Here is a 15,066-nt window from a genome sequence, read left to right as displayed (position 1 = left end):
AATCCCACATTTTCCGTGACAACATTCCCATTGAAAATGAATGTACAAATTTTACAAGTTCCACATTTCTCACATTTCTCAACCGATTCAAATGATTCCAACATTTGATTCAGGACATTTAGACAATTTTCGACATTCCTGGAATTCCACATTTTGTTTAACTCTAATTCCCTTTCATTTTGAGCGTTCTTACCACTTCCACAATTGTCAACCGATTTAAACCATTCCAGCATCAAAATGTTCAGCTCATTCAAACCATTCAGGTGATCTCTTGTCCACTTTCCAGACATTTACGCTTCTGCCAGAATTCCACTGTTTTTTTCTGTGCAGCATTTCAGTGCAGCTTCAGCTCTTCATCATGCAATTTCTACAGAAATTACCTTTTCTAGTTTGTAAAAGGCTTCTGGCATTTCAGCTTTCCTCATCGCAGAGTGCATCGCCTGATCCAAAAAGTGAGGGCAAAGAGGAGGCAAACTTGAATGAGGAGGAGAAGAAAGAACGAAGCAGCAGCCCAGCAGATGAGCGGAGTCCGCAGGAGAAGAGCGCAGCCGAGTCCAAACAACCCATCAAACCAGAGGAGTGGCCCAAAGACGGAAAAGCAGGTAACTTCGAGGATGGCGTCAGTGGCGATGAAGTCCACAATGGAAGCAATGACTCAACAACTTTCTGTTTATAGACGGAGAAAAGGCTGATGAGAAGAGGGAAAAAGACGCACAAAAGCCCGACAGGGCGTCACCACAGGCAGCCGAGGTTACTGATGCCAAGAAAGGTGCGTCATCCTGTCAAGGAACACTCATCCATCAAGGGGATTCGTTTCCTCCAAATTCCATCTCTGCTCCTTGTTGTCAACAGAAGATGTGAAAGGTGACAAGGATGCTGGGAAAGAAGTCAAAGAAGCAAAGGTGGACGTTGCCCAGGGTAACGGGAAGACGCCCACCGAGCGACCTCGCTTCATGTTTAACATCGCTGATGGCGGCTTCACTGGTCAGTCTAGAGTTATAAGATACCACTTACAGTCGTCCCTCGTTTATCGCGGTTAATTGGTTCCAGGTCCGACCGCGATAAATCAACTTCCACGAAGTAGGATTCGATATTAATAAACAGAATATTTTTGTAATTAGAGCATAGAAAACCTGATTACATTTTTTTCCATTATTAGAGCCCTGTAAATATAAAATAACACCCCTATAGTCACCTTTACACTCCCATTATTATTTGTTTACACCACATTGTACAACTCTAATGACATAAGAGACAGCCGCCACTTTAAGCATAGCAAGATGCCGAGCCAACTAGTTAGCCTCCGATTTATTTATTCTAAACTTAACAAAGGGTTTCAAACGGAGTGGGGAAGAAGGACAAAGTAAGAAGCAAAAAACTTACCACTTCCACACAGAATGGGAGGATAACTTTTTTAACTATGTCATGTTGGACATGCCATGGCTGACTACATGCAGTAATGTAATGTGATGTAAGGTCATGTAATCTAAGTTAATGTCTCATAAATGTAACATTACTGACGCCTGGAGACCAGAATACTACATATGACTTATCTTTCAATATTTTTTTTACTTATAATAGGCCATAGTCAACCATGAAACAGTGATCATTTATTCATTAATACATATACTTAATACATACACCGCTATAGTTGTAGTGTTGAGCGATGTTCAAACCGCAAAATGGCAAGGGATGACTGTACTTTCATTTGACTTAACTGATGCCATGCCAGATTAGTCTCCAATGCATTGGACCTGAGGACCCTCCACAGTTACATTTCACAGACTTCCATAAAAGAAAGCAATGGAAAGAGTCCAAAATAATCCATTAATTCCAAATAAAGATGTGCCATTTAATGACTAGTTCCATGTCACTACCATGTAGACACATAGATGACATGCTTTATGTTGTGTAAATAAGATAAGGCTATTTAGTGTGTTTAATAAAAGAAGAATGTATAGTCCTGTTCTACATGAAAGGCATCCTTAAACTTGACTTCTTGGGGCAGCAACCTGCCCTCTCATATCATGGTAGGGTAAACACTGCGATTAAAGGAAACGTGGAATGTAAGAAAAGCAAAGAGATTGTAATAGGCCAAGCACATTTATCTGCACATCTCCATGCTGCGGGACCACCTCTTTACGGCCTGGCCTCTACCCCACAGAGCTGCATACTCTTTGGCAGAACGAGGAGCGCGCTGCCATCTCCTCGGGAAAGATGAGCGAAATCTGGCATCGCCGACATGATTTCTGGCTCCTGGCGGGAATCGTCATGTATCCTTGACAGCTGTTGCCCGTGTAAAGACCCGTTCTGTTTTTCTTGCAGCCAGTTAATGTTGAAAAAAAAAACAAAAAAACAAGCCAGCCAAAGTTTGGTCAAACATGAAGTACATGTCGTTCCCTATATTGCGTCAATTAGGACTGTGTAACAGTCACATAAATCTAGTTTCATTACGCTGCACACTGAGAATCTTTTTTTTTTTTTTTTTTGGCTCCCTGAAAAATATTTCGCTCAGAAATAGAAAACAAGCTCTTACTTTTCATTTTCAAACGATTATGAAATCCATCACTCTTTAAAAGTCATTTTGAGCTGCCTTAAAATGACTGTTTGGCATCTTCGCAGTGTGGACAAGAGCTCCTCAAAACTAGTGCTCACATTTTTGGCTTTATTTGGGCTGAGCTGCCATCAGGCTGCTAGCTCGGCTTAAAGCAAGGGTGTCCAAACGTTTTCCACCGACAGCTGCATCCACAAAAATTGAAGGATGTCGGGGGACGCTTTGATACAGTACATCCTGTACATTAAACATGCTGAAACCAATCCAGTTTAGGTCAATATATGATAAGCGATCTGAACAAAACATTAACAGCATATATGTGACAAAGCAATTTAGTGTGTAGTTACACAGCTTTGAAACATGCACACAGTGGCTTCCTATACAATGCAAAGTAAGCTTCAGAATAAAAGCATGACAGTAGTTAATCTGGACTCTACCACAACTGACAAATGCACCCCTTTAATAAAAAAAAAATATTGATAGCCACTAGTAAAACGATTTGCACATGTACGAAAGCTTTATCGAGATTGTAGTCAAGACATACCTGTCCAGACCAAAAGTTAGGACACACCTTCTCATCAATGCGTTTTCTTTATTTTCATGACTAGATTCTCACTGAATGCGTCAAAACTACACTCCTGATCAAAATCTTAAGATCAGTTGAAAAATTGCTAGAATTTGCATTTTGCACATTTGGATCTTGAGGGTTTAAGTAGAGCTACAATATGCAAAAGCAAGAAGGGGGAGTGAGACAATAAGCACTTTGAAAAAGTAATTTATTGAAAACAACAATTAAACTGAAATAGGCTGTTTATCAGCTGATCAAAAGTTTAAGACCATCACTCAAAAAATAACAAAAAACTCACCAAACCAGAACAAAAAATGTTCTCAGTAGGACTCAGTAATGAGTAGCTCCACCGTTCTTGTTAATCACTTCAAAAATTTGTTTGGGCATGCTTGATGCGAGTGTTTCCAGGAGGCTAGTGGGGACATTGCTCCAAGTGGTGACGATGGCTTCACGAAGGGCATCAACTGTCTGGAACTGATGGCCATTTTTATAAACTTCCATTGCCATCCATCCGCAAATGTTCTCTATGGGATTTAAATGAGGGGAACATGCAGGATGGTCCAAAAGAGTGATGTTATTCTCCCTGAAGAAGTCCTTGGTCAAGCGAACATTGTGAACTGCAGCGTTGTCCTGTTGAAAAACCCAGCTGTTACCACACAGACGAGGGCCCTCAGTCATGAGGGATGCCCACTGCAACATCTGCACGTAAGCAGCCGCCGTTTGATGACCCTGCACCACCTGAAGCTCCAGTGTTCCACTGAATGAAAAAGCACCCCAGATCATGGTGCACCCCCCTCTACTGTGCCGGTTAGAAAACATCTCAGGTGGGATCTCCTTGTCATGCCAGTAACGTTGGAAGCCATCTGGACCGTCAAGGTTACATTACACCAGTAAGGCTCTTAATTTTGGTTGAAGACCGCCCTGTGTCTTGATGGACAGCCAATCGGATACTCCGGCTCAGCGCAGGTGTGATTTTTTTGGGTCAACCACTTGAATTTTTTGTTCCATAATGCTCAGGATCTTTCAAAAAACTTAGAATGACTGTCTTACTGCTCCCAACCTCAGCAGCAATGGACGCTGCGAGAGGCCTTGCTTATGCAGCTCGACAATCCGACCACGTTCAAAAAGAGAAAGCTTCTTAGGTTTAGCCATCAGGAGGGCATGACAGTGTGAATGCCTGACAGGAAATGAACATTTTGAGCAGATTTTGGCTTTTATAGCCTGTGGTCTTAAACTTTTGATCAGCTGATAAACAACCTATTTCAGGTTTTTTTTAGTTCCAAATGTTTTTTGTCTCACTCCCCCTTCTTGCTTTTGCATATTATAGCTCCACTTAAAACCTCATTAAGATCCAAATGTGCAAAATGCAAATTTTAGCAATTTTTCAACTGGTCTTAAGATTTTGATCAGGAGTGTATTCATATTCAGAGCTGGTGGTTTGGTAATGCCGAGATCAGTCAGTCCGTCCATAAACTGGCTTCACTATATTGTTTAATATATATAATTAATAATGAATTAATTACATTTGTAGAATATGCCAAAAGGCAATAAAAACATGAGCTGTGTGCGGTGAAAATGGCCTGTGTATCGCACTTTGGACATCTCTGGCTTAAAGTAGTTCAAAAGTACATCTACTAGCTTTGGATACTGCATTTTAGTGGGTGTGGACACAAATAGAACATCGTCTCTAAAGTGACATTGGGTGACCCTTGACCTCCGCGGCAGCCATGGCTACGCTCGGTGGCAGGACATCCAGAATGATCCACAGTTCGCCATCGTCAATGAGCCGTTCAAGTCACAGGCCAACAAAGGCAACTTCCTGGAGATGAAGAACAAGTTCCTGGCTCGACGCTTCAAGGTAATGCTCTTTATCTAAAATACGACCTCAGACACATGGACTTCATTTTTGTTGGCAACATCTTATTGTAGACATTTTTCATCTCCTCTTAAAAAAGACACTTTTTAGCACTTTGATGTCATCAATCACCTGACTAAATGCCCCAAGGCCCACATTTTGGCTCAAGCATTTTGCTGACTGCAGCATTTGTAGGAACAACTCTCATCCTGTTTTTAAACGGCCTCACGTGTTTTGCATCCTTTAACATCCTCATTTATTGCATCCTCATCTGACAGCTCTTTAGATTACTCCGTACAATCTACGGCTGTGTCTCAAATGGATTACTTCTGTCTGCACACTTCAATAAGTATACCGTGTACATTGTGTACTTAGTTCCTGAGTGCGCAAAGTTTGACATTGCTGTACTGTCATGTGCACCAGAAACGACAATCACAATATTTAGGACCTGCTACTTTCTCTCCTCACTTTTTTAATGTTGAATTGCAAACACTGTACAGTGCACTATTGCTAACATTTGAATTGAAATTTGAAATTTAACTTAATTTATTTTTTTTTCCCTGTAAATACTTTGAACTATTTTTGCACTATAAATATATGTGCACTTTTTTTGCACTGCTTGAGGATTGGTGTAAATAAAAATCATCAACACCAATTCTACGGCTGCGCCTATTTCTTTTTTCCATTTTTTTTTTGAGCGAACCCGCAACATTTGGTGTCGGAAAGGTGTTCCCCTTCCGACTATAGTAGAGCGCCGTCTGTTCACGGTTCAGCATTGGCTCCCCCGCAACTTCGCGTATTTCTTTTCTCTGTTTTATTAAATCATACATTTTATTTATTTATTTATTTTTTGTGTAACTTAAATAGAAAGTACTGTGATAGCGGTATCTGCATGGGAAAACGAGTTCTTCTGCTATGAATCCAACAGAAGATAAGTCATACTGATAGTTTAGGAGCATTTGTCTCTTTTTTTAATGCCCAAAATTAATCCACATTGAATGAGGTTCACAGAGGAGGTTCATTATCTCCCATCTTCCAGCTGCTGGAGCAGGCACTGGTTATCGAGGAACAGCTGCGCCGGGCAGCCTACCTGAACATGACGCAGGACCCCAGCCACCCGGCCATGGCGCTCAACGCTCGCTTTGCTGAGGTGGAGTGTCTGGCCGAGTCGCACCAGCACCTCAGCAAGGAGTCGCTGGCAGGCAATAAGCCAGCCAATGCTGTCCTGCACAAAGGTCAGCGGGGTGGGGCGGGATGATGCCTGCAGAAGTCATCATGTCTAGTCCGACCTTTTGGGTCATTTGTTGTTGTCCTTGCAGTGCTTAACCAGCTGGAGGAGCTGCTGAGCGACATGAAGGCCGATGTGACCCGACTACCAGCCACGTTGGCCAGAGTCCCGCCCATTGCCGCTCGCCTGCAAATGTCAGAGAGGAGCATCCTCAGCCGGCTGGCCAGCAAGGGCATGGAGACGCACACCCCCCAGGTCAGTGCTGCCACCCCCACCCGTTCTTCGTTTCAAACAGCCACACTCAAACCTGCGCAGGCTGCCAGTGGAAAAATGATGGAGGGCAGCCAGAAAAAACACAGAGCCCATCAACCTGCTCTATTTCACTCCACAACTGCTTAGTCAGCACATTTTCTTCACCATCTTTAAACACTTTACAATGTTATTCTCATTTCCCCTCCTGCTTTTTTTTCCATCCCCCCCTCTTCATGGATGCCATCTTGCCTGAACTTCATTCCTCTTCTTCCCCCTTGCAGCCCATCCCTCCCGGACCCTACGCCACACCTCAGAACTACGGAGCCCCCTTCACCCCGGCCCCCCCGAGCGCCCACCTCTTGGGAGGGGCCAACTACAGTCAGATGCCGCCAGGATCCTTCATATCAGGTCCGTGAGCATTAAGTTAAATAGCTCCTATTAATAATGTTATTTTTATGTACACTATATGAAGTCATCTATTACACCTTCATCAGGATATACAGTGGAACCCGTTTATGTCGATACCTGTCGGACTGGCTGACTTGCGTTGACATAAGTGGTTGTCGACATAACCAAAACCGAAAATAGCCATTGTTTGCACATTTACTTGACACTTTTGCCAGAGGTATAAGGACAACGGACAATAAAGGATTTTGATCGGTTTCCTCCATATGTGCACATTTTTATTTTGATTCTCGTGTTTTCATATAGTTTATAGTCTTATTTGAGAGTGCTATTGAGGTAAGTTAATTGTATGTCTTGTCTAGAATGACAATAAAGCTTTTTTACATCTGCAAATCATTCTTCCGGGGGCTAACAATCTAAAAAAAAAACATGAAAACATTAAATGTATGCATTTTGTTAGTTGCTGTGGTAGAATCCAGGTTAATATTGCCATGCTGTTGTTTTGAAGTTTACGTTGCACTGTACAAGAAGTTACTGTGTCCATGTTTTAATGCTGTCTAACTTGACAGTAATTATGTCGCTGTTTTTCGCAGTAATTATGTCTCAATTTTTTTGTCTTCAAAAGTGGTCGACCATATACTGTATGCCGATGTCGACTTAAGCAGGCACTTTTTAGAAATAAAAACACAGTGGACGGGGACTAAATGAGTTGGTCAATATAGACGATTTCAACGGGTTTCACTGTATTAATAATAAAAAGTGTCATGTCATAGGGCACATGATGGCTTCTCAGTGTAAATGACTGATGATTCTATGTGCTCGTTTTTGTTGCTTGGCAGTGTCATGTTCTGTGTTTGGCCTTCTTTGCATTGAAAGTTTGCATCTACTGGAAATATACAGTGTTGCTGTTGTTGTGGTTCTGGAGGAACATTTGTCAAGCTTAAGAATGAGAACCTGTGAAAGGAAAGCCCAACAGGTACCGGAAAGGACTGCGGATGAGAACAAAGAAGTCTACAATCTCAATAAACGTCTCCAGTGTGTTGTATCACCCTTCTCCATCGCCTTACCCAGATGCGCGTTGGCAGAACCCCATTCCCACCTTGAGTGGCACCACAGGGACATCATTTGTGAGGACGTCAGGACATGTTGGCCGGGCCTTGCAGCTTTCTGTGTATCGTCAAATCAAGCAATGATGGCAGCACACATGTAAAGGAGAGAAGAATGCCAAGTTCAAATCCTGCTTTAGTGTTCTGGAGCTGATTATTGACGGCCTCCACTGATGATGAGTGCAGAAAGCCATCCAGAATGTTGCTCCTATTTAAAGATATCATCTGAGGCATTCCATCTTTGTGCGGATATTATGTTGTTGTGGAAAAATGGCTCGGCAAAGATTATAAAAAGTAGAAAAACACTCTGGGAATTGGAAAAATGCATTGCGCAGCTCAATTGGGCTCCTAAATGTCAACATAATCCTTAAATGTGAGCGAGTGATGCCTTCCACAACAGCTCTGTCAATGTCATCTCCTCCAGCAGCTTCATGGTCACTAAGCTTTACAATGGAGTCCATATGAGGGGAGAGTTTTATCATGTGGCTGCCAGACAGACACCTGAAATAGACATTACCAGACTGGCTGCTATATTAAGACATGTCCAACATGAAGACCTCAACACTCCACGCTCAGCAATAATCAGACGTTGTGCAACGATAAAGCGCACGCTGGAGAGCCGTCAAAGCCGTCTGAGGACTCATTGCTTTCTCAGGAATGTGCACGTTCTCTCCATTGACTTCGTTTTGGCTGCGCGTTCAACTCTCCTCATCCTGCAGTGTGTCGGAGCTCGCCGGCCGTTTGCGAATTTATATTCTCATAATTAGATCGGTAACGGCATGTGCTCGCCAGACGCACTCTGTGGCCGAGGTGCGTTTGTGTATTGGAGATGTGGTGGAGATAAGTGCGAGAATCTGATCTTTCCCAGAGGCTTTGCCCCGAAAGAGCACGGCACCCAGCTCTATCTTGATTTGTGTAATTGTAGCCTAAAACATCTGTCAAAGGCATTGCATTTTGGAGGGCCAAAGCCTATCTGTGAAAATGTCATTATCCCCTGGCCCCGCCAAGAAAACATCCAAACTTTGTATTTTGAGCAGGACGCAAACCACAGGAGGCACTGTGCTCGTGTAAACGTCGTCTTGTGCAACCTGTGATGCGGCGTGGCGACAGAAATAGCCATGAGCCACCCTTGCGTGATCCAAGCATCGTGAGGTCTGCGTGCATTTATATGAGGCCGCGTTCATGATCCTGATTGGGGTCCTGACCCGCTTTGGCCTCCACTAAAAAGAGAAAAGTGAGCTGGAGTTAAAACAACAAAATCCAAAGAGTTGGCGACCATTGCGCTCCTATTATAGCCCATTCCCATGTGACACCCCTGTCCAACCCCCTCACTTGAGTATATAAAACATGTCCAAAAATATGCATGCTGTGGTCACCTCACATCTACAACTAGAGCTGTACCCTGTGAACCTGATGCTCCAGTCTGTTCGATCCAGCAATTACCAGCTATGTGCTGCTGCTTGTACCTGCTCCATCCATCATGTCCCCCCCCCTCCTCAGGGAGCCATAAGGAGTCCCCTCCAGACAATACTTGCAGCCTTATGTGGACCATGTGCTGTCTGCAAACACCTGCCCTCCCAGATGCAAGCAGGACACCCCTCCCTGACAGCTCCAGTAGCCTGACCTCCCTGCAGAGGAGGCAGGCAAACTAGATATCCCCGCAGGGACCAGTAAAGTGTCACATTATCCTGCCACCCAACCCCCCCACCTCTTCAAGCCTCCACTACAGTCTGCCGCTTGTCTGCCCCCACAGAAGCCGCCGCCGCCGCTGCTGCTGCTGGGGCCACCGGGGAAGCCGCCGGGGGGGCGACCGCTGTCGGTGTCTGCCAGAAGACCAAGGAGCATGATGTTGTGCAGCGGCAGCGGGTGGTGGACCTGTGGAAGGACGGCAAGTCTGAGGGGGCCATCGGCCTGGAGCTGAGGATGCCCAAGTCCACGGTGCACAGCATCATCGTCAAGTACCGCCTCAGTAACACCGTGGAGAATCTGCCTCGAAACGGCCGACCTAAAAAACCATGAGGATTGTGTGTGGGGGATGGGAGAAGGCAGCATTCCGAGAAATTAGTTCTGAAATCTGACTGCAGTGACCAGGAAGCACGTCCACGTAGCTGGGAGTGCTGGCGGTAGAGGCGCTGCAGAGCGAAAGCCCCACTACAAGGAAGAGGACGGATTAGAGCAGAAAGAGAAGCGAATGGTGCATTTGGGGGGTGAAAAGTCAAGCAGAAGGAATGATGTGGACAAAAAAACAGCCTGGCAAACCAAGAACATGACATTAAATCAGGAATTCAAAGATGACTTTTTCTACATAAATTCCTCTGATTTCTGACGCTTTGTCCAAAGAGTCCCCCCCACGGATCAATTCTTCATCTGACTGCTGACTGAACGAGCCTTTCTCCTCGCTCTGACCCTGTACTCCCTCATTCCTCAACAGTCCTCCTCCGTCTGTGCTCCACAGTACCCCCCACCCCCATACACTCATACAGTACATATAGAAGCGTGTGTGTGTGTGTGTGAGGCCCACACAGAGCCTTGCAAAGAAAGTAATGTGTCTGCTGACTAACTGACTGAAGAAAGACAAAGGTGAAAGTTGTATTCAATGTTTTCATGGACTCTTTGGCCAAGCATAAACAGCTGGCACACAACTTTCATTGTTGCAGGTTGGCTGTTAAACAGTCTGGAAATCCACTTTCAGTTTGGAAGAGTGGTGAAATCAATTAATCAAGAATCTGAATCAGACATGAATGAAAGCCCTGCTATTCTTGGCTTGTGTCTCAATTCGCGCACTTCCAAACTGCATGTCTTTTAAGTGCACAAGTGGTAGCGAAAGGGTAGAGACTACCAAACCTTTCCAAACTTAAAAAGGAGAGAAGAAGAAGTGATTAAATATACAAGTCTTCTACGGGACAGCTCTACACTGTCAAAATTTGTGCTTTTAGGAATGAAGGACACTATGTCTCAGTTTGCACACTTCCATGCATCCACTTTCTTTTGAGTGTTTTGAGTGCATCAGTGCCTTCACTCTCAGAAGTATGACAAATTGCAATGCACTGTCAGTCCCCAAATGTTGCAATCAAAACAATCAAAAAGGTGAGTGCGTAATGCTGGACACCCCTCTGGGCTCCCCTCAATAGTCACCATCTTGGCTACGGTAGCGGGGAGAGACTACCAAACAAAAAGCAATAACATAATCAGTGCCTCAGTTGAAGCCGGGGGTGCACACAAGCGAGAAAAAGTCATAACCAGTGTTGGGCAAATTACTTTAAAAACGTGATTAATTATAGTTTGCTTGCTAGTTTCCCCCCAAAAATAAATGAATTAGTAACTGGATTACTTTTTCATAAATATAATTAGTTACCAGCAAAATTATTCCATTCCAAATTACTCCATTTCTCTTTTAAAAAACTTTGAAATAAGTAAAAGTAAATTTAAGTAAATTTAGCTTTGTAAGAATGTTTTGAGATTTGAGTTAAGCTGAGCTCGTGACTTGCAGTTTTCTACCAAAACACTAGGGGGCAGTGTTTTCCTGAGATTGAGCTCTTGTTGACTAGCTGTTTAGCTTCCTGTGTAGTGGTCTTGAACAACGGCGCCTGAAGCAACATCCAGATCGTCGATATAGATGTCGGTGCATAATAACGGGCCACATTTCACTGTTGATCATGGCGTTACTCCCAGTACTGGTCATAACAAATTCATTTTTGATGATTGTACAATTGAGAAGTGGGGGGGGGAGCTGGCAGATATTTTACTGGGCGATTGCGATTTGCAAAATGTCATTTCATTTAAGTGTATGAACAAAATTGTTTGATTTGAGACACAGCACGGGTCTTTTGTTGATGCACCAGTTATCTGGATGATGAAGCATCCACTTTGAGGAACAGCAGTTTTCCCAAGGATGCCACAACTGGCTTCCATCTTGCTTTCCTCTTGATTGACGCATGGGATGAATAACAATAAAGGAAGGGCCTAAGATTGTGAAATGAAAAATGAAACATCATTTTGCGTGTCGGCCTCAGCGGGCATTCATACAGTGGACAGTGTGGATATTGACAAAGTGCTCAATGTGTTGACTTTTCTGCCAGTATTTCTTTTGGGAATACAGACAGACAAGCATGTGACATTCCCAGCAGCAACATGAGCATTTTATCAACGAAAGAATGCTGCCGGTGTCTTGTGGCCGCGTGTGGAAGTCGCGCTCATGCAAATCGCTTGAACCTCTGATTTCCTGCTCTGCCTCTGGATTGACAAACTCCAGCAGTGTGTGGATTTATGAAAGCCTCTTCAAGTCCCAGCTGGAGCCACTCTGCACTCTGAAGTCTGAGCTCCTTGACAGTGCAGAAACACATGCTCGGTCCAGAATAGAACTTTCTGGCACGGCTACACTCGCCGAGCTGAAATGCTGCATTTGTCTGCCAAGATGGCAGCGCTCTCGTCCATCAGATAGCAGGCGGGACCTACAGGGGAGAGCTTTTTATTACCTGCTGGACGTGAGAGGCTTCATCTGGTGCAGTCAGTCCTGAGCGCCAGCACCGTTCCGAGTGAATTTTTCATTGTTACACACGAGTAAAAATCTTGCCAGCTCCTCTTTGTGATCTACCCGTCCTGACAATATCCGCTGCTACTGCCAAACTGCAAGCAGGTTGTCGACAACAAAAAACAGCTTGACATGAAACGCTAGCAACTGTTTGACAATTTGCTGCTTTTAATGTGACACATCAGCGCTGCAAACAATCCAGTCATCAAGATTTGACAATGTGTGCTGGAATACCTGAGGTAGTGCCCTCTGGTGGACAAGCTCTGTGCCGCCACGACTGTTTGTTTTAGCGCCCCAGTAGATCATCTTACTGCTTCACCCAGTCTTCACCTCAATTTGTTTTGCTTCTCATCTGATACCTGACCCTCCTCTCTCTCTCTCTCTCTCTCTCTCTCTCTCTCTCTCTCTCTGTCTCTTTCCATTCCCTCCGTTGGCCCCCACTGGCAAAGCGCCATGTTTTTAGTTACTCACCCCCTTCGGATTCCAGAAGCGCACATTTGCGGCCCCCCGTGCATGTCTGCTGCTCGCTGCTCTCCTTCCTTTCTTATCACATCGTTGATCTGGAAGTGCTGTTATTACATTTTATCTCTCTCCCGCGCGTGCGCTCGCCATCTATTCCTGGTTTTTGTTTGGAGAAGGAGCTCCAAGCTCGCCGTCACGCTCCCAGAGAACGTGGAGAGAGCCACAAATGTGTGAAGCGCACTTTGTCTCCGTTTGCCACTTTCCTGCATATTGACTAAAGAGTGGTTTCAGCAGCAGGAGTGCCTCAAGGCTCTATGCTAGACCACCTTATCATTGCAAAATACACTCGATACAAGGCTTTTCTTGTCCACAGGGAACCACTGCACTCCAATTGTATGTAGCTGCAGAAAAAACAGAAAAACTGAAGACATGGAGTAGCGGCATGCAAGTTAACTGATAAAGTGGACGAGCGAAACAAAGACAGCTTACATGGTCTGACCACAAAATACAGCTACCCTTGTCTTACTTTTCAACATAATGTTAACTGGGAGTCTTGCCAAGTAAAATATGCGGAAATAATGCATTTCAGGGGTAAATACAATGCAGACACAACAAGTGCAGTGAGTTAAGAATGCTTTTATTTTGTCTTCTGTATATAGTTCATTCTTGTTTTAAGTGTTCTTTTATATTAAAAGTATTTTTTCTGCATTTGCATGTGTGAAACACAATGATATAAATTAGTATACTCATCAGTATTGTAGCTTGGTCTAGCACTGTGGTAGATTGAGAAGCATCTGGTGGATGTTATAGTATGTAGGGATTTTTGTTTTTTTACTTTGCGACCCTTTTGGGCTCATAAAACGTTGTTTCCATTTACATGTCTACGTACCGTGGTCTCTGCTTTGTAAACTAGGAAACATTTCACCTCAATACTTTCTATACACAGGGGAAATATGTATTTCATCTGATTTTGTAAGCCTTACAAAGACATGAAAAGTCCAGAACTTTTATGGTAGGGTTATTGTAACAGAAAGAGACAGAATGTTAAAAAACACACACAAAAACAGGAAATAAATATCATTAATTTGTATTTGATTGAGGGAAGTAAGTATTTGATCCTAATGCAAATGCGGCTTAGTATTTGGTTTTGCTCACAGAAAGAGCCCCAAAGCAGAATGTTTCCACCTCCATGTTTGGCAGTAGAGGTGGTGTTTTTGGGCTTACATTCAGCATTTATCTGCCTCCAAACACGGTGAGTGGAGTTGATGCCAAAGAGCTTTTTTTGACCTCATATGACCCCATCACATTCTCCCAAGCCTCGTGTAAATCATCCAGGTGTTGATTGTCAAACTTCAGACAGGCCTGGACATGTGTCTTCTTGACATTGCTGACACTGCAGGATCTCAATCAGGTACAGCAAAATGTGTTACGAATGCTTTTCTTCGTGACTGTGCTCCCAACTCCCTTGGCATCATTAACCAGCTTCCGCCTTGTAATTCTGAGCTGGTCCCTCATCTTTCTCACCGTCATTTTTACCCCACCAGGTGAAATCTTGCATGGCGCTCCAAAGTGAAGACGATTGACTGTTATCTTGTATTTCCATTTATGAATTATTAAGACAATAGTGATCTTTCTCACCAAGCTTCTTGATATTAGTCTTGTAGTCCGTTCCGGTCTTGAGCAGGTCTACAATCTTGTCTGTCAGTGTTGAAGAGGTTTGATTGGAAGAGACCGTTTCCCGGACAAGTGTCTTTTATGCACTTGATGAGTTGAGATTAGGAGTACTCTCTTAAAGAGACAGGACTAATTTGTGTGCTTCATGCATACATAACCGGGCCGTGGGGGTCACAATGCTTGCTGGTTGGTTGGGGGTCAAATACTTATTTCCTTCAATCAAATACAAATTAAGAAAAACATAAATAGAACATTATTTCATTATTTTTTTTACGTTCTGTTTTTTTTTTGTGACAATAAACCTACCATAAAAATCTGGGCTTTTAATATCTTTGTAAATTTACAAAAGAATTACAAAATCAGAAGAGGATGAAATACTTTTTTCCCGACTGTATAATTTAAATTGTGCTCCAAGAAGAGATGCATAGATA

General features: G+C 43.6%; 1 protein-coding gene across 9 annotated transcripts in view; it reads left to right on the top strand.

Moving 5' to 3' along the window:
* The window catches only part of chd3 (chromodomain helicase DNA binding protein 3), a 46,100-nt gene that overhangs the window by 24,123 nt on the left and 6,911 nt on the right, over positions 1–15,066 (top strand). For 3 of the 9 annotated variants that reach the window (XM_054799968.1, XM_054799963.1, XM_054799961.1), the window contains exons 32-40: positions 416–602; positions 677–769; positions 853–984; positions 2,165–2,273; positions 4,848–4,980; positions 6,017–6,212; positions 6,297–6,460; positions 6,739–6,865; positions 9,722–15,041. In XM_054799968.1, the coding sequence (XP_054655943.1) occupies positions 416–602; positions 677–769; positions 853–984; positions 2,165–2,273; positions 4,848–4,980; positions 6,017–6,212; positions 6,297–6,460; positions 6,739–6,865; positions 9,722–9,987 (1,407 nt within the window). In that variant the 3' untranslated portion in view covers positions 9,988–15,041. Of the gene's footprint in view, positions 1–415; positions 603–676; positions 770–852; positions 985–2,164; positions 2,274–4,847; positions 4,981–6,016; positions 6,213–6,296; positions 6,461–6,738; positions 6,866–9,721; positions 15,043–15,066 lie in introns of those variants that run through there. The other 6 variants (XM_054799966.1, XM_054799969.1, XM_054799965.1 and 3 more) reach the window with 4 other exon arrangements.

This window comes from Dunckerocampus dactyliophorus, chromosome 15 (assembly GCF_027744805.1).
Source record: "Dunckerocampus dactyliophorus isolate RoL2022-P2 chromosome 15, RoL_Ddac_1.1, whole genome shotgun sequence".
NCBI lineage: Eukaryota > Metazoa > Chordata > Actinopteri > Syngnathiformes > Syngnathidae > Dunckerocampus > Dunckerocampus dactyliophorus.
This window is presented reverse-complemented; position numbering and strand designations above follow the sequence as displayed.